At 27.2% G+C, this 23475-nt stretch overlaps 2 protein-coding genes across 3 annotated transcripts; one reads left to right on the top strand and one right to left on the bottom strand.

The window, feature by feature from the left end:
* Positions 1 to 1952: 1952 nt before the first annotated feature.
* On the bottom strand, positions 1953 to 6601 carry LOC129979425 (DNA-directed RNA polymerase III subunit RPC10-like). 2 transcript variants are annotated; one of them, XM_056090712.1, is made up of 2 exons: positions 6539 to 6601; positions 1953 to 2447 (listed from the first exon to the last, which is right to left on the bottom strand). In XM_056090712.1, the coding sequence occupies exon 2, from the start codon at positions 2353 to 2355 to the stop codon at positions 2035 to 2037; it is 321 nt and encodes a 106-aa protein (XP_055946687.1). In that variant the 5' UTR covers positions 2356 to 2447; positions 6539 to 6601; the 3' UTR covers positions 1953 to 2034. The 2 variants fall into 2 exon arrangements, with proteins under 2 accessions (XP_055946687.1, XP_055946686.1); XM_056090711.1 differs by having other exon boundaries at positions 6471 to 6554.
* Positions 6602 to 6891: 290 nt separating this feature from the next.
* On the top strand, positions 6892 to 23255 carry LOC129964668 (N-acetylglucosamine-6-sulfatase-like). Its single transcript, XM_056079119.1, has 12 exons — positions 6892 to 7204; positions 7325 to 7384; positions 8666 to 8869; positions 13290 to 13355; positions 16483 to 16581; positions 16706 to 16876; positions 17881 to 17963; positions 20445 to 20563; positions 20726 to 20829; positions 21405 to 21617; positions 21704 to 21814; positions 22990 to 23255. The coding sequence occupies exons 1-12, from the start codon at positions 7073 to 7075 to the stop codon at positions 23098 to 23100; spliced, it is 1473 nt and encodes a 490-aa protein (XP_055935094.1). The 5' UTR covers positions 6892 to 7072; the 3' UTR covers positions 23101 to 23255.
* Positions 23256 to 23475: the final 220 nt, after the last annotated feature.

Below are 23475 nucleotides of genomic sequence, written 5' to 3'. Positions count from 1 at the left end.
GATGTTATCTTCTATGTTTTTTTTATGTATTTTATTGAGCTTTCGCATAAAATGTACCAATATCCGGTTCTCAAAGCCTTAGAATCCTATGGTTTCTTATAAGCTTTGGAGACAGGACAAAAGGATATAATGTTATAACTTCTCTTGTATTGAATAAAACATTAAATTAAATAGACAGTAAATATATATTTGTAGTTTTTGAAGCTGTCTACTAATTATCATTTTATTTGCAAAATTGCACTTATCAAAATAGCTTGAACTGAGAATTGTCTCAGGTAGCAAGCATAAAAATGTCTTCATTTTACTAAAGACCTCTCTTATCAACTATCCTTAGTACGATTTGAGATTTCATCATCATTTTGCTGAGGAGATAAATATAATAAATAATCCTTATTTTAAAAAAATAATAAGGAAACTGATCATCTAAAATCTCAACAATTTAAAAAAAAAATAGAAAATAATTAAAATAAAATTCAGTTGTTAGTACACTCATGAAAATGTATTTTTAATAAATTTATTTAACTTTGCAAAGTAAAGGCAGATACTATAAGCAGAAAAAATTTCAAGATCCATGGATTGTATATAAATCATAACAAATTTTTTTTCAGCTAAAATATATTTACAGGTGGACCAACACATAAATATTGTGGTGATAGTTTGAGAGAACGAACTCGAATAAAATGCTACAAAAAGTTTCCTAAAGTATTTTTTTTTTTTTCTTTCTACTCTCATACAGCAGTTGTTCGAAGTACAAAACATTACGAGCAAGGCTACATCAAAACTTTTAAGTTTGGGTCCGGCCAAGTTAGGTTTTAGTAATATTAACCTATGTTTCAGCAATATTAAAACGACTTCATAATTTCAAACATATTATCAGGTACTAAGGAAGACACCAAAAACTATGAATCTCTCCAAAACCACCACATTACACAGACGAATAGATTTTTTGACTTTCAAAGATAGATTTAATCTATGCCACATGCTTGGAATTTTCCAGTCTTAACTATAAACAAAGAAGCCATAATCAAAATAACATGCCAAAATACCTTCCTGAGGTGTGTTTACCACTATAATAATACATAAGCTTTAACCTCACATAAGCTTTAGCCTGTTTCCTTGATCCAAGCTAAAATTTCACTCCATAAAGAATTAAAATTACGGAGAATTAGAAGTATTAGAATTAAGTTTCGTAAATTAGAAAATGAGCGCTAAATTGTTTACAAAATCCCATCCTTACAGTTTTATTTAACTTGACTTGATTGCCATTTGTACAGTAAAATTTACAATGGCCGAAGTTTCAAGTTCATAGAGGCAATCGTGACTGAGAATGAGCATCAATTTCCATGAATGCGTACTTTTGGTTTAAAAATACTTCCAAAAGTGCATTTAATATTATTTGAACCTTAATGTGAACAGCAGATGAATCTGAAAGGTCGGTCATTCACAACCACTAAAAGCAAAAAAAAAAAAAAAAAAAAAATCCACATTTTTGTTCTTTTATTGAAACCAGCCATTCAGAAGCATTTGATAATAGTAATTCAGATTCCCCATTCCTCTTCTACTGTCACGACTTCCTAGACTAAAGTATTTTTAAAGAAGCTTCCTTTGTTTTGCATTTATGAAAGAGCCAGGCATCTCAAGCCATCTCTTCGCTTCCTACTTTCAGCGTGTCTGGAATAGGTCCATTGAATACATTATAAATGACTTGGAGTTACAGATATCGAAATGGATTGGATATTCAGCTCCCTACTCACCACGACAAGCCAATTCTGACCTATTTCCACACTGAAAATCTGTTTTGGCATTCAATGCTCGTGAATGAACGCCTTATTTTATTCAGATTCTCCCAAATTTTCAGTCACATGAAACATTGATATTCTAAACATTGCTTTTAATAGATATTCAAAGTGCAATAAAAAAAACTTTACAGGGAAAGAAAAGCAAAACAAAAATTATATTCATATATTTTTATTTTCAAATAATATACAATATCACATTGAGCACAATTTATTAAACGAGCATTAAATCACACTTTTATTCTTTCCAACGATGGGCACATTCGACACATTTGTAGAAAGTAGTCATAGGTTCATCTGCAGATCTGGTCTGTATCTGCAAGAAGTATGCTTTCCCATGGGCACATTTGGGGCAAGGTTCCTCGGTTGTGTCCACATTTTCCCAAGCAGCAGCCCCGCCCAAAACATCATCCACTTCTTTCAGTTTAGGATAGATTCGACTACTCATCCTTCTTTTAATCTTATAAACGTATGGACAAGTGCTGCACACAAAGCGGAAGCCGTCTAAGCCCTCTTCTGCAACTAAAATATTTCCATCGGTCGGACAAAACATCAACATGTTGATAATTAAAAGAAGGATGAAAACTGAAACACGACTAGAAAGATATCTCCAATAGAAGAATTGTTCTACACAAGCAAAATCAGATCAGCCTGGAAAGGAAAATAATGCAGTCATTGCAGCAGGTTTTATACAGTAACAAAATAATAAGTTCCATTCGATATGTGGGCAGAAAAAAAAAACAAGAAAAATTTTTGCTAGCCATGCCAATGAGTGCTAAAAAAAAAGATAAACAACTTTCAAAACAAATTAAACTTTTCTTACCTGAAAGTAAAAGGCTTTTAGGAAAGAAAAAATATTATCCATTAACTATTTATTAAAATATTAAAAATCATGAACGAATTATATTGTTAAACAAACTGCAAAAGATTTTAACGAACCGCTGGTGAATTATTTTACGAAAGACTCCTTAATTTTGAATCTCGGTCAGACGCCAAGAACGACACCTGAACTGACAAGGTTGAGAAAATATTTTCTAGTAAGCAATATTTCAAAAGATATTGCCTTCCCTTACAAATTCCGTTTCTAAGATTTTTATATCTAATGCATGCTTGCCAAAACTAAATATAATGTTCAGGCAAGAAAAAGGATTGCCCAAGCAATTAGCTTCTTTTTCATTTACACAATCATTCGTTTTTTTTACGGCCTCGGTATCTTCATAATAAGGTTTCGTTTCCGGTCCCCAGAAAGTTCCAGTTCAAAGCCCATAGAACCCAACATAGAACCACTATGAATGTGGATCTAGAATACATAAAATCCTTAAGGTAATCCTTCAGCTAGTGTGGTGCAGAAATTTGGAGAGGGGTGGTGCTGGATTAAATATCGTCCTCAATATCTGAGGTGGTTAAAAATCATGAGTTCCATTCAAAATGTAAATTTTAAAAAAAAGTTCTAATAATAAACTACATTAATGTTAGTTTACTTCGATCAAAACAATAATTATTTCAATTATACTAGTAACTAAATTTTGCTGATAAATTTTATAGCCTTTTTTTTTTTAAAAAAAAAATTGTTGCATTAAGTTGATTACTTGTAAAAATTTATTCTTTGAGTTGAAAATAAAGTTCATTTTATAAAATTTATTTTTTGAAACAAAACTATCCAAGAGCATATACAAAGCAATTTCCAGCAAGTGGAGAATTTTCAAAAATTGTAGAAAATGAAATACTTGTACATTAAGAATGTAATGAATGAATGACAAATCAGTAGATTAGACAATTCAAACAATTTTTTTATATTCAAATAGAAAACATATTTGCAGAAAAAAAATCTTTAGTTTACAGAGCAAATTTTCTATAGTGAGCATGAAAGTCAGTTTCAAAAATGTGTGCTCTTTCATGGAAAAAGTGTGCTAAGAACTTCACAAATACCTCAGAGAATAAAACAAATAAAAATGCTGCTATATATCTCATATAGATTTGTAATTCTACATATCTAAATGAGATGTGTAAAATTACATACTACTATTGCTTGATAGAACTACAACAGAAGTGATAACAGATGAAAGTAAGTTATCAAATAGTTTTCAGAAGCAACAATGGACTCATCAGGCACATGAATAGAAATAGAAATAAAAAAATTGTGAACTTTCACACATCAATTAATATAATAGAAACAAGATGTTAACAATTTTTTTACATATCTTTTGTACGTAATATATATTGATAAATCTCTGAATTTTTCCAACAGTTTACTTAAACTTCATATTAAAAAAAAAAAAAAAAAAAAAACTTTTATAAAATTGGGAGAGTTGAAAAGAGAGGTTTACTAAGACTTGCTTGCATCACAGAAATCAAGCAAGGGATATATATTCTTATAATAACAAATAAATAACAGTACTAAAAAATCATGCAGTTTCTTAGAAGGGAACGGAGGATGGGGGACTCCAGAATAAAAATATCCAAATTTCCATAAAAAAAATACTAAAGTATATTGATAATAAGATAATAGACTATATGGGCAACATTTTTATTTTTGAATAGATTATATTTATAAACTAATCACTCATAGTATGTAGTTAACTAACCAAAACACAGATACTCCAACCGACACCAAAAGACATGAATAATTTGCATGATTGGAATTCTGCAATAGCATAGACAAGTTTTGTGATATTCGAGTTTTTGATTTTTGTGAACCCGGCACAAGCTAAGAATCCATTCAGGAGCATACGCCGGAAAACAAACCTCATTCCTTCCTTCCATAGGCAAGAATTACTGTCCTTCTAAGGCCCATCACTGACAACAGTACAACCTTTTCCATATGAGGAATGTCCCTATTGTCAGAAAGTAAATTGTAGTATATGTCACACAATTTTTTTGCACCCAACAGAAAAGCGAGAACCAATCACCGTAATGAAAGCTTTTGATTCCTATATATGAGGTGCCCCTCAAGGGGACAACAGTATATATATAAAATAATTTCAGTTCAATAAAAGCAATCTTTTCATGTCAGAAATTAAACATATGCCACAATATTTTCAAAATGTAACGAATTACAAAACAGGGAAAAAAATAGAGAAATTAAAAGATATTTATACTAATATACAAAAATTTATACTAATATAAGCAATTACAATACTTTACTTCAAGGAAGTCAAATTTATGTCATAATGAATATTTTTGCAGCCCAGCAACCTGTAAACATAACAATATGCAGGTTGTTTCTAAAATCAAGAGACATTTTTCAGGAATAAGAAAATAACATTTCTGCAATAGAATATAGGATTCCAAATAAATAAATAAATAAAAGTCTTTACAAGTCATTCTTCATCAGCAGAAAAGAAACAGATACACAAGATAAAATATGCAAGTTAGATATAATTGAATGCAAATTTCACACAGCTAAACACTGCAGTTGCATATATAACAATATAAGAAGTATGCATCAATTCAAATGCAAGTGCTTTGAATATCATCCATTAATATTTAAAAAATTTACTTTTGATGCAATTGTATGATGTAAAATAACTCATTTTTCCAGAATAAAGGCTATCTCATGTTTTTGAAAATATCCTACATATCAAATTTTTCTTAATAAAAATCTGTTATGGTTTTTAAAACTTTAATTATATGTAATTATTGCATTTGAAAATTAACACAAAAAAATTAATTCTATATTTGGAAATGCTTATTAGTGCAAGTAAAAGGAAATAAATCCCTAGTCAGATCCTTAAATACTGATACTCCTCTTGGATTAGTTTTGGAATTAATCACATTAAAGATATCCCTTAATGAAAATGATGTCAGGTATCAATAAGAAAATAATTTTTCTGCTGCCTCTGCTCTTTTTTAAATTGCGTTTTTGAAATAACCCTACATTTATGTGAATAATAAAAATTAATAATAATTAAACATTTTTTTAAATAAGATTTTATTCAGTTGTTCTATAACAAACAAGTTCATACTAAAGCCTATAGCCTATCTGCTTCATACTAAAGCCTATCTGCTTCATACTAAAACCTATAACAAATTAAAATTAAAAGAGTCACATAAATCTTTCACAACAAAATTATTTTGAATGAATTACATATTTGTCTGGATACTTTAAAACCAATATAAGAGAGAGAGAAATATTTTTCATCAGCAATGCTTAATGCACACTTAAAATGAAATTTCTTTCTGACGCATTAACAGTATATTTAGTTCAGAAAATTAAACGAGAAAAAAAATCGTAATTTAAGAACAAAATAAAAAATATTATTTAACCAACGAAAATATTCCAATTTCACTTTTCTTTCATACTTCCATGATATGGTGACTCTTCCTTTTCTTAACTTATTTAACTGTATTAACTTAGAAGTAAAAAACCAGACAATTTTCGATATTTTTGAGAAAGCAAAATAATCATTCAAAGCAAAAGAATTAACGAAACGTGTTGACACATTATTTCAGGGAAGATGACAGTTTCCTTTATTTAAAGAAATGAATCATCGATATATGAGTATTGCAAAGCCTAAACAGTTTTAATGAAATTAAATTATCAATCCGGGTCAGTGTTTTAAAACTGAAATTCTGTTATTGATCAAAAGCAAATATTTATATATGACAACGGGAATAAAGGTAATTAAATATTTCTTCGTATTTAATAAACATTACACGAAAATTATACTGTACCAAATTAAAATGGTCTATAAATTTATAACAGCTAAATAATAAGTCGTGGCATAGACCACAAATCTCACCAGCACATTGCATCAGAACACGTGTGAAAAATTCATCGAAACAAAATATAAACAAGGTAGCTTTCATAATTCGTTGGTTAACAGTTAACTTTACAAAATTTTTCCCTATTCTATATGATACTGTTTATTTACTATTTAAAAATGTGCTTAATTCAAATAGTAGAAATGTGAAACTTTCTGAATATGATTGAAATGTTACAAAATATTTTTTTTTCCTACTTTACCATTGGAATACTAACCGAGATGCAATGATATCCGCTTTCGTTTTCCAAGTTTTGAGTTCCTAGTTTGGCAACGGCAAAGTTCTAAATGTAAATAAATTTTGCTTCTGCACATTGTTCAATCAATCAATCATTCAGAATGATTTCAGATTAGAAATAGAACTTATTATTGAATGGAGTTAAAATGAAGAAGAGTTTTGTGGAAAGCTTTAAAAACTATTGTAATTGTGAAAAACAGCTTCAGATTTTACTATCTACTTAATTTGTGGCATTTGCTTTTGGCTTTAATATTTAAATTGAAACTTTCTACAATATGGAATTTTTTTCATTCTACTTATTTCTTTCCTTAATTTTATTTCAAATTTGTGGAATTTTTTGCATTAATCGTCCACCAAATTTTGTGATTTTCTTAACTGATGACCAAGACATTGCTTTGGGTGGTTTGGTACAACTTTGTTTACTTTCTTTTGAAAATCCTTTTTTCAATATTTACCATTATTTATAATTTCATACATAACAAGACTAAACTATTTTAGGTAATAATGTCTTATTTTGCAATTTTTAGAAACCTTTGGAAAAGACTGATTCAATAATTAAAAAGCATGGGACTGAGTTCATAAATATGGTATGACTGTTTCATCAGTGATGGGTTTTTTTATCAATTTCACTTGCACTTTAGACTAAATTTTCTTTGTTCTTTTGCTTGCGTAATTCTTCTTTTCAAATATCTGCCAAATGTTAATGTATGAAAACAGAAAATAGTGTGAAATAGTAGCTGTTGTTATTAAATCTGCTTAAGAAATTAAATATTAATGCTTGCTAAGAAACTTTCTACCAAATTTTTCATTTTAAAAAAAACATTTTGACCATCCAGAATTTTTCTTGCATGTACATTTCTATTATATCAAACCTTAAAATTTCAACTGTAAATAAATTGACTTGTTTTTTTTTTTTTTTTTTTTTTTTTTTAAATTTCTGAGCAGTATAATCCCAATTATATGATATGCGACAAAATAATTTACTGACAAAATTTGTTTTAGATTTTTTTTCCAGATTTTTTTCCCTAATATCAACAAATTTCAGAAACCTTGATAGTTTTCATTCATTGTAGATTTCAAGCAAAGGTGCAATAATTAATTTTGAAAATATTATTCTGCTAATTTTAAGTGTAAAATATATGTTATGTAGTATATATGTAACCAACCAACATATATACTACATAACATTCTCCCAACCATATGAAACCAACCAGCAGTTCAATATAATAACCAACATGGCAGCAGTCGAAATGCATGTGGATTTGCTAAATTTCACAATCTTGAATCTTACAATGGACCAACATAGTTAGGGAAAAAAAAAAAAAAAAAACTTCTCATGTTTTGTTAGTTCAGGGCCTTTTCAAACTTATATCAGTTATTGATGCAATCATTGATTTTATTTATTTGTTTTCCCTACCAAAAATATTAATAAGCAACAGTCAAAGCAAGTATATTAAGTTTAGCAATCTTAAGTTTCAGAACACACCAACTTAATTTGTCAATAATAAAAAAAGAACATAAAACTTTCCATTTTTAGTGCTATATTTTAGCATTGGTGTTGTCAGTTCAATATATAAAATAGAATTTATGTTGAGTGTTATTATATACAACTATCTTATCAGACCAAATTGTTTGTAATAGAAAATGAAGTATTATGAACATAATTTAGAAATACTTCATGTTTAAAATTATACATTTATATTTCCATCTTGGATCATGTATATGTAATATGAAAGCAATTGATTGTATTTGTGAGTTATTAAAAATGCATTATTTTGAACTGGAAAGGTTAAAGGTATTGGAAAATAAGCTCAAAAAATTTATGGATGATAGTCTTATCCGTTATATATTAATTTAATTTATTTCAGTTTGTGACTACTCCTCTGTGTTGTCCTAGTAGAGCTAGTATTCTAACAGGTAAATATGCTCGCAATCATGAAGTTCGAAATAATTCAGTCAGTGGAAATTGCAATTCCATATATTGGCAGAATAACTATGAAGACAAAACTTTCATCACTCATTTTAAGAAAAGGGGCTATTCTACATTTTATGCTGGAAAATATTTGAATCAGGTAGTTTACAATCTCCATAAAATAAAACATAATTATTTAATTTGTAGCAATTAATGTTTTTTTCTTTTTATATGGTTAATTATTATTCTACTTATTGTTTCTATGAATTTTTTTTTCTCTAAGTAGTCTATGATTTTGACCAAATGTGACATTCAATCCTTAATTATTAATTTAAAATGTATTAACTATTTTTAACATATAATCAGCTTTTTTGTTTTCATTCTCAAATAAAAAAAAAAAATGTTTTCATTGTGACTTATAAGGTAATGGGCAGATCAAAAAAATTTATGATAAACTATCTGACTAATAATCAATTATTTTGGGAAAGATTTATCATAAATTAGCTGCTTCCAGATTTGCTGAAACAACTTGCTTGAGTAACAAAATTTTTAGAGCGAGAACACTTGGAATAGGTATGTCAATTCAAAATATTATGAGGTGAATTTTATAGGGGAGGTGTTGAATTGGGGAACAAAAAAAAGTACTTTGCTTAAGATCCAACTTCAGTCATGATGGTTCTGGCTGCTTCATAGTTGATTCTAGAACATAAAATTTTCTGGCTTAGCACATAAAGAACTGCAAAGAAATCTGTAAGACGTACGGCTGGAACAGCATATTTCTGGGTAAACTTATATATTCTAAAATCATCATAACTTTGTTATTTATGAAGCAATTTTTGTGAAGCATGCGACACAAGAAAACTCCATAACAGGTGGGACGCGAAATACAAGGAAACTCGTGAGCAGTCCTTAAACACTGGAAAGGTTTAAAATTCTTTTTAGTATAAAAAATTAAATTTCTAAAATTAACAGTAGGGAAGACCGGGGCTATTTGGCACCAGGGGCAAGTTGGCACTCAGCTAATAGCGCAGTTAAAAGCCACTAAATAGCAGTAGAAGCGGGAACAAAGTGAACAGGAAGTATGAATTCATCTGCTCAGAAGTTTTTAATCAGTTTCATATGGACCTGTAGACACTAGAGATTAAATTATTTTTTGCTTGGCAAGTAATTATTCACCATTCACTTGATTTTCTTCTAGAGTATACAATATTACTAATACAGTTTATTGCATGTTATAGTTAGTATTTTGACGTTCTTGAACATATTCATGAGAGTAGGTCTTTTAATTAATTTGATATTTCTTTCTAAAAAATGGAATAAAAATGAAAGAAAAGGGCGCATTGACACCAGCCGGGCAGATTGGCCTTGTGTTTTGAATGATGTCAACGACTAATATTTTTTTTCAGTCATGGTTAGAAACAGAAAGAGAACGACAAATCGAGCTTTGACACCCGAGATATCATTTTTGAAGCAGTAAAAGCAATATTTCATAGTCGTATCCAAAGGTTGCTAAAAGTTTGGGATACTTTTTCATTCAATGAGCAACGAATCTCAGTTGGGCTACTTCATTTAATAAAACAAACGTTGCAACATTTTTTTAACGCAGTGTTACGACAAATACAGTTTCGGATTTGGGGATATCAGATAGCATATGGATTACTCTTCCACTGGCTACCACCGAGAGCAATATAACCATAGAGCTGATAAATAAATCTGCTCAGTATCTCAGCTCCATGAATATAACCGGCATTATAGTTGCTGAAATATGTCCACTGAACCCAGACATATTTTCCGATTCGGAATTACTTGCAAATTACTTAATGGACACTATAATTAAAAAAAAGCCGCATCTATTATAATTCTTTGTTTTTGAACTGCGTTTGTTCGAATCTGATGCCTATTGATCACGACGAAACTTCTGCTACAGAGTATGAAAGAAATGGCACTTAACAGCTGCAGGTGTTATCATCCCCAGATCCTGAAATGCAACAATATATTGGATCACACACCGTTGGAAGAACTATGGTCGTTATCAGAGGCGGGCACAAGACAAGGGACAAAGGAAAAGGCAAACTACTATTTTGACAAATACTCCTCATGAAAGATGCACTTCCGGCAAGAAACAAGCCCTTACAATAAATAGATTGAAAACAACTATGAAAACCAAGACAAAAGTCGTACACAATAAAAAAAGAAATGAAGAAGGCAAGCTAAAAAATAGGACACTGGCAAGACATGAAATGCAGGGAAAGAAAATGAAATTCAGAAGGCAAATCTTTCACTCTGAGAGTGAAAATGATGAGTGGGTGTCTGGCGATGATGAAGAAGATATTGATATCAACTGTGATTTGGTTGAGGACTCGGATTATTTGAATTTAGAAAAAGATCTGGCAGTCAATGATTTTGTATTAGTGAAACTGTTAATTGGAGATTTAAAAAAAATCAAAATTTTTGGTGGGTAAAGTTTTGAACCAAAAGAGCCCCTAAGAAGGGAATCTGAAGAAATATTCTAGAATGACGAATGCATTTATTTTTCCCAATGAGGCTGAAATAGTTGTTTCAAAGGCTCACTTAAAAATGGTTCTGCTACAGTCTTTGGACATTGGAGTAAAAAAGAGACAAAAAAAACTTTTGCAATTTGAAGTCTATCTCAGTGTGTGGCATCTTGATTAAATGTTTCTAAATTCGAAAAAGAAAGTGCGATTTTTAGTTAAATTCAATTATTTAAACTTTAGTTCAATAATAGTTCTTAATTAAAACATATTTTTAAAAAATTTTCATTTTGAATAAAAGCTACAGTATGTTTAAGAAAAGTACAAATATATAATGCCAACCTGCCCCGCGTATGATGCCAACGTACCCGGTCCCGGGGTAAGTTGACACTGATGGAGTTAGCTCATTCAACTCGATATTGCTCTCTTATTTTTTAATCAAATGGTTATTAATTCTGTTTTATACTAGTCAAAGGATGTTAGAATGTGTTTGAATACATATCAGCTATTTAATCATTACCAAAAAAATAAGAAAAATTTGCGACAACCTGCTCCGGTCTCCCCTACTTGTGTATTAATCTAATGCTGTTAATTAATTGGCAGTGAAAAAAGTCAGCAAAGATATGTTTATTATTACTACTTATGAGTCTAAAGATGTGATGATAATATAGCTAAAATTTGGCCATATTCACAGTGACGCACAATTAAGACTAATGTTTTGGAATGCATTTAAACCAAAATTTCAACAATGGAATGGGATTAAGTTAAAAGTTTGTCTATGGCATACAGTTAAGTGCCAATCTAACAAGATCTTATTATAATTTTTCAATAATTCTAATTTTCTCTGTTCTGTTACTTGGGTTGTATTATAAAACATTTTCCTCCTTGAATTATTTCTAAATTATTTTGGGTTTAAAATATAAAGTATACTTTATAATAAGGCAAATAAACGAAGTTTTGTAAGCAATTATCATATGAATGCTCTTAAAATCAACTATCCAATTATAATAAAAGTTAAAGAAGTGATTTGAAATAAAATGTGATTATGCATTCATTAAATACTTCAGTTATTGGAATATTAGAAATTTTATTTGATATAATACTTTAATCTGAAAAAAGAGTTTCCTTTTAATTATTTGATTAATTTTTTGCAGCTTTATTTGTATAATGTAATGAGCTTAGTAGCATGTCTATGTTTAATGTTAGAAAAAATAATCTTCTTTGTATAATATAAGTGCACATTTTAGCCAAATTATCATTTGTAACTAGTAGAAATTTTATACTTAATATTATTTTGGGCTTAGAAAAAATTTTAACAAATAAAATTATAATTTTTTTAAAAAAAAATGTAATTATTGTTCAAACTATCTATATTCAAATTACTTTTTCAATTGAGAAATTACATTGATATAAAATACTTTTTTTATGCAATTGTTTAAATTTTTAGAAAATTTTTAATTAGGGAAATGATATTTTTTTATGTTTTGAAAAACATATTGAAAAATGTATTTTAAGTTCCCTATTACAGTTCTTTTCCTTATAACTTAACTTAATGTTTATTTTGGAATACGAGTTTTATCATTCAAATGTTCTTATATTCAACTGCCTTTTATATAAGAGGATATTACATAATTTTGATTTTGCATATATGTTTCATTTGTTTTTCTAAGCAAATAAAGGTTTTGTTTCACTTTTGCAACATTTTTTTTTTCATTTAATTTTTCATTTTTTTCATTTTAATTTATAAGTTTCATTTTTGTAGATGCATATACATGGCCTGTATGTGTGATTTTGATATTTATATGCTCATTTAGTTGCTTAAATGAATGTATCATTTTGTTTATTGCCCTTGAAGAATATGTTCAAAGTTTATTTTCTATCTTTACTGTGTGTCATATTGAATCAAATTATTAATATTTAATGATAAAAAATTGTACAATATTAAATTAATTTTCTACTATTCTTTTCCAGATACATTCTGATAATTAATTTTCCTATTCAGTCACATTCAAGACTTAATCTAATTTAATTAATTTGACTAATGAAATAATTAATTTCAAAGTATAACATTTGTGTTTGTTTTTGCAGTATGGCAAAAATGAAGTTGGAGGAGTAGAGCACATACCATCAGGATGGGACAAGTGGGTAGGTTTGGTAAGTTGCATAGATAATAATTACATTTGTTTTTCCTCCTTAAAAGGCCTTTTAATTACATTTTGTCTTTTATGGAAATAATGTTTATGAATCAGTCATCCTGCTTTTAGTAGAAGAAAATAGCCTGCTTACTCTTTTAGTTTTTAAACAAATTCTGCAAATCTTGTATGTCTAATTAGAGATTTAAATCACAAATTTTATTTGAAAAAAAATTTGCTTTTTATTTGAATTAAACTTAGCTCTGTAAAAAAGGTATAAAATTCTGGAAACTGAGTGGAATTTCTTTTATCAAATAGAGATTTGTAACAAATAATCTTCAATATAAAAATAATTATGCAAAAGTATATAATTTGACTAAATGTTTCAACTTCTCATTTTTGCTATATATTTTTTCCCCTATTTAAAAAGATTATGTGCTTTCTTGAAATTTTTTTTTGTTGTTAATTCATATTTATGGTTCTTTATATGTAAAATATGTAATAATTTCAAAATAATCATATTTTAAATCTAATTTTCTTATTACTCAAAACTCTGACTTCACTGTAATTTCTAAGTTGCCCGGACTATTAAGGTTTTCATGGAATCAAAACGCTGAATTGGCAAATTCTTCCAAAAACTATATAAGCCCACAATTTATTCTCGCATTCTTTCTTTCTGCTTTCTTTTTATTTTGCTGCATTACTTTTGCCATAGCTTGGATCAAAGCATTTTGACAAAAACTAAATTGGATTATTTTATTAAGATAAAGAATTAGATAACTGTGTCTTCAAATCTGTGTTACATATACATGTTTAAAAGAAATTTGCTTTTTCTAAATTGTTTGAATCTATACCTGTAATTACTAATGCATAGAAATTTCTATTACCTATTTTTTGATTCATAGAATATGGTATTTTATTTTCCCTCAACTGTTTAAATTAAGAGTTAGAAACCCAGTCTCAAAAATATACTTACCTTACTTTCAATAACATATAATATGATTTTATCAAAATTATAGACTTAAAAGCTAAAAATTATTTTTAAAGTACATTTTTGTTGTTCTATTTTTATGATATCTGATTATACTAATTATGAAGTAATGCTTCCATTTCCTAAACATGTACATCTTGAGAAATCATCTATGTTTTCAATTCTAATGACAGCATTCATTAATATTAAATATTTTATTTCTTTTGAAATTGACTCTTAATCCTTGAATATGATATGTCTATTCATAGAAAAGTAGGATATATGAAACGCGGGATTAATATTATATTTCTTGGTTGTGATGTACTGCCTTGAATATTGTTTGAGCAATTGAAATATATTATCTTTAGATGCAGTGTTGTCCCTCGTTCAATATTATTAGTACTTAGCTGGAAGCAATGTAATTCTTATTATATGATATGCTAGTTAATTCTTAAGATACAATTTGTTAATAAAAAGTAAGAAGTTAGAATTTATAAGAATGAATAGGAATAATTATAATGAATTCCTTTATAAATAAGATATTTAGAATATGGTAATTTTTTCATTGCCTCCCCACCCCCTTTTTTCCCCATTTTTTCTGGATTATATGTAATGTATTACTTCTTTCTCCATTCCTTTCATCATGCAAATTTCAATCAAACCCACATATATGCAGGAATATGAAAGAAGTAAATCGAAGATTATAATGTTTCAATCATTTATTAAATCATAATCTATTAAGTTGTATTTACTTATTCTATTTTTGATGAAAAGACCTTGCAAGCACTGAAGTCCTTGCACCAAAACTTGAGATCCTTGAAGATATTTTACCAATTATGTGTTGATTTAATGCTTATATTTAATAATTTCTTGATTATATGTTGGGGAATTATCTGAAATAGTTAATCCTAAATGTTTTGTTAAGAAATACTGTCATGTTTATTTCTGCCCACTTTCAACCACTTTATTGATTATCTGCATAATTTGCTTATCTGTAGTGAGCACATTATCCAGTTTTGCAGATTATCCAAAATTTACTATTTTATAATGCAATCACAGATAGTATAGTAAAATTCTTGAATATGTCATTGAAGGATTGCTTCAGAATAATTTATTTTTGAACCTTCTTTCAAAATGTGATAAATTTATTTTTAGTTATATAGTATAATGGAGTGGATTTACTTTTTAACAAGTTTTCATGGTTATTAAATTAAGCTAAAATATTTATTATTCCAAATAATGTCAAAAAATTTCAAAATAATTTCAAGATGTTTCCGTTTTTAATTGGAAACATCTTGGTCAGCACTTAATAACATTTACAGCACTTTAAATGTAATGAACATTTTTGAATAATCAGATATAAATATTTCTACTTTTTAAATTTTTTTACTGAATGTTTAGTAACTATAACACTCATTGTTGGATACTTTTCAATATTTTTGATTATTTTATGACATTCCATAGAAATTAAAATTAATTTTTTATTTTTGTGGTTATTGATATTTCTATCTTTTTGGAAATGTTTCCAAAATAATACTCAATTTTTTTCTTTTTTAAAAAAAGTTGTTTCAGTTGTTGTGTTATTTGATTTTAGATTCCAATTAAATTAGGATAAATGAAATTCATAGCCTTGAAACATAGTTTAGAATTTCTTGTAGATTTTAGAAATTTGCTATTAAATAATTTTACATTTAAAAAATTTTTTAAATGTTGAAATCACTTTTTAAAAAAAAATTTTTTTTAGTGAAGAATTGGATGAAACATCGGCAAAAGGATAACTTGCTAAGAAAGTTTCACTGTAGTTTGTAAGCCAGATAACAACCTCCAAATTGGAGTGATCACTTTTGTCTAGTGGATGTTACTCGGCTATGAATCCTAACATTGCGAGTTCGAACCTCAAACTCGCAAGTACCTCATAGTACAGTTAACATAATTAATTGTAAATAACACAACATTTTTTTTTTTTTTTCTAATTTTCTAAAAATCTTCTGATTAACCTTGGATAAACCTTCTCTGTCTTAAAAATGTAAAACATACACATACATATATATAATATAAATGTTTATAAGGAAAATTACTGTTGATTAAAATGATAACGATTAATTTGATTTTGATTTTATTTCATAATGTTTGAAAATAGCAAAAATTGATTTTTCTAGTGTAATTTTTTTTTTTTTAGGTTGGAAATTCTCGTTATTATAATTATACTTTATCAGTAAATGGCAGAAAAGTTGAACATGGTGTAGACCCTCAGAAAGATTATCTTACTAATGTTATAGTAAGTTTTATTGCTATTCTTATTAATCACTTTGTATCAATATTCTCTTATTGATAGTGCTTGACAGAGGAAATTCCTGTATAATGCTCTTTTTTAATCTTTGATGTTTGTATTTTTTTACTAGTTGGAACATTCTCTGGATTTCTTGAATCTGAAAAATGAATCCACTTCATTTTTTATGTTCTTATCTCCACCAGCTCCACATGCACCTTTTACATCTTTTCCACGATATAAAAACAAGTTTTCCAGCTTCTCAGCTCCTCGGACACCAAATTTTGGTGTAAATGGAGGTATGGTAAGTTATTTTGCAGTGTCTGTATGTCTTGACATATGTTTGCTATTAAACTCGCATCCTATGAGCTGTCATCTACTCATCTAATTATAATTTCCATCTACCTAATATGATATATTACAAGTGATAATAAACTTTCAATGTGTGAAACTTTATTTAAATTTTTTCACAATTATTAAACATATGGTAGTGAAATTCAAACTAATAAAATCTTATGCTATAAAATGTAATTTGAAATAAGATTTATTTATTTAAGAACTTAGTTTTATATTGCAAGTATTCTTTGTTTTCTTAAATTGTCAAGAGAAATATACACAATGTCAAATTTAAGATGCATACAACAGGCCTACACACAAAAGGGAATTTTATTCTATTCAGATTTTGAACCTGCAACTGTTGGCTATGAAACTGAAAATTTACTAATAGGTACAAAGTGGCTGCTGCTGAAGTTTGAATCTCATTAAACTATTTCTTATTTCGTCTACATACATTATTGTTATCTGTTTGTGACTTCATGTTGAAATTCAATCAGATTAGTTGGTTGTCTAGTTCATATACTTATTTACATCTAGTTTGAAATTACTTGGAAATACCTTACTGAAATTATATTCACATTTAGAAACACATATTGATTGAAGATGTTATTTAATTTTTGATAGTTAATATTTTGTTAGTTTTCAAATAATTGGTATTCACCAAGATGAGGTTTGAAGGAAGTCTCTGGATGAAAATTACAAAATATTAAAAAGCAAACATGAATTTTACTGTTTTATTTTTTTTTTATATCACCCTTTTAAAAATTAACTTAGGGTTTTCTTCTTAATTTTGAAAAGTAGATTTTTCATTTTTTTTTTTTTCTTTTAATGCAGTTTAATTTTTTTTAAAGAATTTTTTTAAAGACAGGATTATTTTAAAACAAAGAATAAATTTAAGTACAAAAAAATGTAATAACTCCTTATATGTTGTTCTCATATTTTGAATTTAAACTATATTTCTGATTATTTTAGAGAAAACATTGGTTACTGCGACAGACACCCAAAATTTTACCCCCATCAGTAATTGAAAGCATTGATGATGTATTTAGAAACAGGTATACATCAAAATTTTCTTTTTTTATCAAATTAATTTTTCAGTTTCTTTTAATCTTTCTCTCTTTTCCGTACTAATTTTTACTTTATACTAATCTATAGAAACATTAAATTTTATCTTTAAAATTTATATTATGCTAAAGATGTCGCAAACAGTCTTTTCAGTTATTGTAAGCTAATTTTTTCACTATTTTTTTTAATGTTCTATTATTCAAATACAATGTCCTAGTACTTTTGTAAAATGTGTAAGCATCACAATAATTACAAATTTATCAATTAGAATATCAAAAAAAATTCCAAAAGTTTTGGGTCTATTTTATTTATCTTAATTTATGTTCTTACTATTTATTCATGTTTATGTTTAACTGTTATTAAACTTTTATTTAGTCTACTTTAATATATATTTGAAAAAAAATTCAACCACAGAATGAATTCTAAGGAAAAAAATTGTTCGATTTCTACTGATATTTTTCAACATAAAAAAAAATATTAATTTTAAAACTGTGTGAAATGATTTGAGAATGCAAAAATCTCTGAAGAAAATATGTCTTTTACTTTCATTTGGTGCATTTGATTCTGGATTCTTCTGTAATTGCATATAATCCTTGTTATTTTTATTTGACATTTCTTCATTTTCAAAAGATTCCATTCTGTATTTTTTTTTTTAAATGGATATTGGAAGAAAGTATTTGGTATATCCTTTTACCTAGCAGATTTTTTTAAATTTAATCATCTGCTGAATTATAAAGTAGTTGATTTAAATTATTATCCTGTTTGGAAACAATGTGGTTATTTATTTCTTTTTCAAAATTTCATAATTTTATTCATAAATTCATTCATTTTGGTGAAATGGGGGGGGGGATCTAAACCGGCAACCTTTTTTCTGCCTCTTGCCAGTAAGAGTTGTTACCAACTTTGACATATTTGACCCAAAATGTCATATTTTATCTTTTTTGCAAATTCACATAAACAATTAATCTTTCGAAGATTAAGATTTCAAGCCTATGATCCTTTAACAAAATCCTCATCTTTAAACCACTATGGATCCTACTGATGTTTGAATCTCATTCAACTGTTTATTTTATTTGCATACTTCATTTTTATTTAACTGCTCTTCCCCTCACTTCATTTGTGGACTACCTATTTAATACTGAAACAAATGGTTCTTAATATCTCATTTATACCACAGACACACACACTTGGAAATCTTATTAATATGCAGTTGAATTCATTTATAGTCTTAAGAATATTTTATATGCAGAGTAAAGATATTTAAGTTCATATATGTGATCTTTTATAATTTTTTGAATCGGTAGAATTGAGAATTAAAGTAATTTTAACAACATTAAAATAAAATAAAATTACAAAATATTGACTTTAAATAAATAAATACTTCATTCTATCAGGTTATTGAAGACATATGCTTGAATGCTAATTTCTGCATGTCTGATAATTATCAATTTTATGTATGAGAAATAAAAATTTTTAATGGGACTAAAATTATTGAGGCAATTTTTTTTACTCAATGATTTAAAAGCGCCATATGTGGGAACTTTTGTTAAATGATTTTCTTTCACTGATATAAGTTTCTTTTAACAAATCTTTTTTAAAGATTCCTGTGGTTGTTAAGAAATATCTTAACATTGAAGACATGATTATTCTGCAGTTGTTAAAATGTTTTTAAATCATGGACTTAGAAATAATAATTGATTTAAAAAAAGTTTTAATTTCTAAATACAGTTTCTTTTTTTAAATAAAAATGCATTTGTTATATAATATAAGTTAGCAAAATTTGATTATCCAGTACATGTTCACTCAAATTCAAGTTTACCTGATAAGCCCCTTCCTTTTTTTTGTTTCGTAATTGACATTTTTATTTTCTAGTATATTTGCTTTAAATATAAATAGACTGAATATTACTTTCATTCAGTATAGGAATGGCCTTGAGGAAGGGCCTCAATTGTAAACATTCCAGACATTTTTTTTGTCCCAAATTCAGTTAAGGGACAAAAATTGTTTGCCTAGGCACCATTTTTTCTGATTAGACCACTTTAATATAGAAAGAACTGTGGGTTGTAATTAAAGAATCCCTGATTCAAGTCATTTAATACTAATTGTCCTCAGCGTAAAAAAGTATCTGTATGCAATTTAATTGTAAACATATAAATGTAACTAAATATAATGAAATTGACTTCAGTTGTGGATGGAAGGAAAAAAACATTATTTTTTATATTTGCAAAAATACAAATTGACAGTTCATTTCGTCATAGACAGTAACACTAAATTATGATTTTGTTGATGCAAACCTTCTTTTTTAGCAAATAAAAAATGCTGCTCAATTGTATATGCACAAAATTTATTTAAAGTTTGTCTGTTAACATTTACTACACAATTATATATATATATATATATATATATATATATATATATATTCAAAGTGATACTAGAAATCGATTTTTGTAATATTTTTATTATCAAATTAGGTGGAGAACATTGCTATCAGTTGATGACATGGTACACGAAATATACAATAATCTTAAAGGGAAGAAATTATTAGAAAATACTTACATATTTTTCACCTCAGATAATGGCTTTCATTTAGGTAAGTAATCTAATATTTAAATTGCTAATTTAAAGGAAATATTATTAGAATTTTTTAGATGTTTATCTTATTTATATTAATTTTGTTCTAATTTTTTTAAATGGAATATTTTTTGCATGAAAGCATAAAAGGTCAGAACTTAGAAAGAACTTTTCTACATAGGACAATTTTCCTTGCCTTGGGATAAGAGACAACTTTATGAATTTGATGTTAGAGTTCCTCTTTTAGTCAGAGGTCCAACAGTTGAAAAAGGCATAGAGATAAAAGTAAGTCCCTTTTATTTTTTAGGATTTACTTTCTTATTATACATACTTAGTAGGTAAACTTAAATAGTACATGGTATTCAGAATAATGTTGAAACGAAAAGATTATTTATCATAAGAATTGTGTCTTGATTTTTAAAAAAGGAATTTCAAAAATGCATAATGATAAAATAAATAAATAATTAGGAAAGAAAGATGAACTGCCCTAGTATAAGCATTTATCATCATTTTATTTATTCAAATGTAGGAGATGTGATCTATTTTATTTACAGATCATTAGTAATATAAGAATAATGAATGCTAACAATTGCTGCTATAAACACTTAATTATCAATTGAACTAATATATATGGTAACAAGTACTAAAGCAAAAAACTATTACTTTTATGAATTTTTGTACCCTTTTTTTTATCATTACTTCCATTATCTGAAATTTATACTTCCAAGATTTGGCAACTATCTTTTTCTATAATTAATTTTTTAATTCTTATATTACAGGTATGCTTTAATTTTTACCGCCCTCTGTATGTATTATTTTTGACTAATTCTTTGTAACTTTTAATTATTTGCTTCCCTTAGCATCCAGTGCTGAACATTGATCTAGCTCCTACATTTCTGGAACTAGCAAATATTCCTATTCCTGAAGATTTAGATGGGGAATCATTTGCTCCTTATTTAAAAGAGTTGAAAAGAAAACCTAGTAATAGAACCTCTTTTATAATTGAACATCAAGGTGAATCAACAAATAAACCTGTTCCAGGATGTCCGCAGTACAAGTCTGGGGAAGTTAATGTAATGTATCGTTTTCTTTGAAAATTTATTTTTAATACTTTCCTCGAAATATTTGTTGTTTATTTTAACAGAAAGATTAATTCCAGACTTGCGAAATCGATTGCATTTGTGAAGATTCATGGAACAACACTTATATCTGCGTCAGACAGTTGTCAAAGAAAGAAAATTTAATATCCTGTATTTTTAAGGATGAAGAGGTAATATTTAATTTTAGATATAAAAATTGTATTTGTATTTTTCAGAAATATACTAATTGTAAATATTTTGATATTTTTCACATTTTTTAATGCATAATAATTTAACTCATAAATTTATAGAATTTTTCAGAACTACTTCATAATTTAAAAGAACCAATTTTGGTTTGAAAGTATTTTACAAATATATAGCAACTGAGAAAATGCAAAGATGGAAGTAAATTTAAAATATGTATATCGGATTTATTTTGAATAAAACAGCTTAAAATCTGGTCATTTTATATATTAAGTAGTTTCAATTAATTTTGATTTTTGAAATTTAAATTATTTCATTATTATAATTAGAGGCAACTTAAGTTTAGGCTCTGCAAAACTACATCGTCCTAATCTTTGACTGCATAAACTTAGGTAATTTATTTAATCTTCTATATTTAAACCAATATTCAACAATTTTGCACAGATCTTTGAGGGGAAAAAAAATTATAAAAATGAAACGACAAATTAAGAGATACACTGGCCTCGGGCTACACATCAATTGGACCTTAAAAGCATCAAAATTTTATCTCCTTGTAACAGATGTAGATCTATTAGTAGCAAATCAGAAAGAAGAAAGTTGTTTTTTCTGTCTTTGAATTTAGAGTTGTTCTAGCAAAAATTTTTACAGCTGAGGTTTGGCACAAAAGCCTTGATTATAAGGCAACAAATTGTTGCTTTATAATCAAGGCTAAATTTACATTACCTCCCAATTCCCTCATGGTATTGTGATTTAGCATTTGCTTCCAGATTTCTTCAATATAATTGCATGTGATTAAATACATATTCTTTTTTTTTTTAAAGTTGCTCATCAAAAAAGTGTTGACAATTTTCTTATGTTCAATTTAAAGAACAAACATTACAATGCAAAAAGGGTGTGCTATTTAGAGATAATTTTTTTTTAATTTTCTTAAAATCTATTCTTTTCAAAAAAATTTTGCCTCTATATTCATTTCTGAACTGACAAGACAGCATTGATAATAAGTAAATTTTATTAACTATTTATTAAACTATTCAAGATTAACTAATAAAGGCAGATAGTTAAAAACACATCACTTTGAAATGTAAAATTGAATGTTTTCAATTCATGTCATTTCCTTTTTTCTTATTATTTATTCTGAAATGAGATTTCAATTTGCTTTTAGAGCTTTGGAGAAGCATATAACATCACTCAAGATCCTTTCCAACTGCGGAACCTTTTTCCATCTTTGAACTCTGTTTTTTCTAGTCATCATCTCAAGAAATTGTTTCTGTAAAGAGCTTAATTTTCTACTGACCAAATTAAATGTAAATAACTTTTTTTAATCTTGATTTTTAATTTCTGTGACTTATATATTTGTGTGTTGAAATATGATTTTTTTCTCTTTATATTTTTTTGTAAAACATTTATTAATAAAATGTACAAACCATTGGAGCGTAATTATAATCAAATATGTTACTACCATCTATAACAATTTATATGACTAGAATTTCCCCAGATAAATGTGTGTGATGATTTTTATTACTTTGAGATCAGGCAGGAATTATTAAATTAATGTAAATTTCACAAGTATGTTTAATTGTTAGAGTATTTTAAGTTATTTTTTATGAATTATTAATTATTTAAAAATATTTTGATATAAAAATAACAC

This window comes from Argiope bruennichi, chromosome 1 (assembly GCF_947563725.1).
Source record: "Argiope bruennichi chromosome 1, qqArgBrue1.1, whole genome shotgun sequence".
NCBI lineage: Eukaryota > Metazoa > Arthropoda > Arachnida > Araneae > Araneidae > Argiope > Argiope bruennichi.
The sequence above is the reverse complement of the archived record's forward strand: the minus strand, read 5'-3'. Positions and strand labels throughout refer to the sequence as shown.

Excerpts from the sequence above, each read along its gene's own strand:
- LOC129979425 (XM_056090712.1), bottom strand. The coding sequence starts at position 2,355 with ATGTTGATGTTTTGTCCGACCGATGGAAATATTTTAGTTGCAGAAGAG.
- LOC129964668 (XM_056079119.1), top strand. The coding sequence starts at position 7,073 with ATGGAATTTTTTTCATTCTACTTATTTCTTTCCTTAATTTTATTTCAA. Across the intron at positions 17,964-20,444 it reads GATGATGTATTTAGAAACAG|GTGGAGAACATTGCTATCAG; the intron begins GTATACATCAAA and ends TTATCAAATTAG. Across the intron at positions 20,830-21,404 it reads AAAAAGGCATAGAGATAAAA|CATCCAGTGCTGAACATTGA; the intron begins GTAAGTCCCTTT and ends TGCTTCCCTTAG.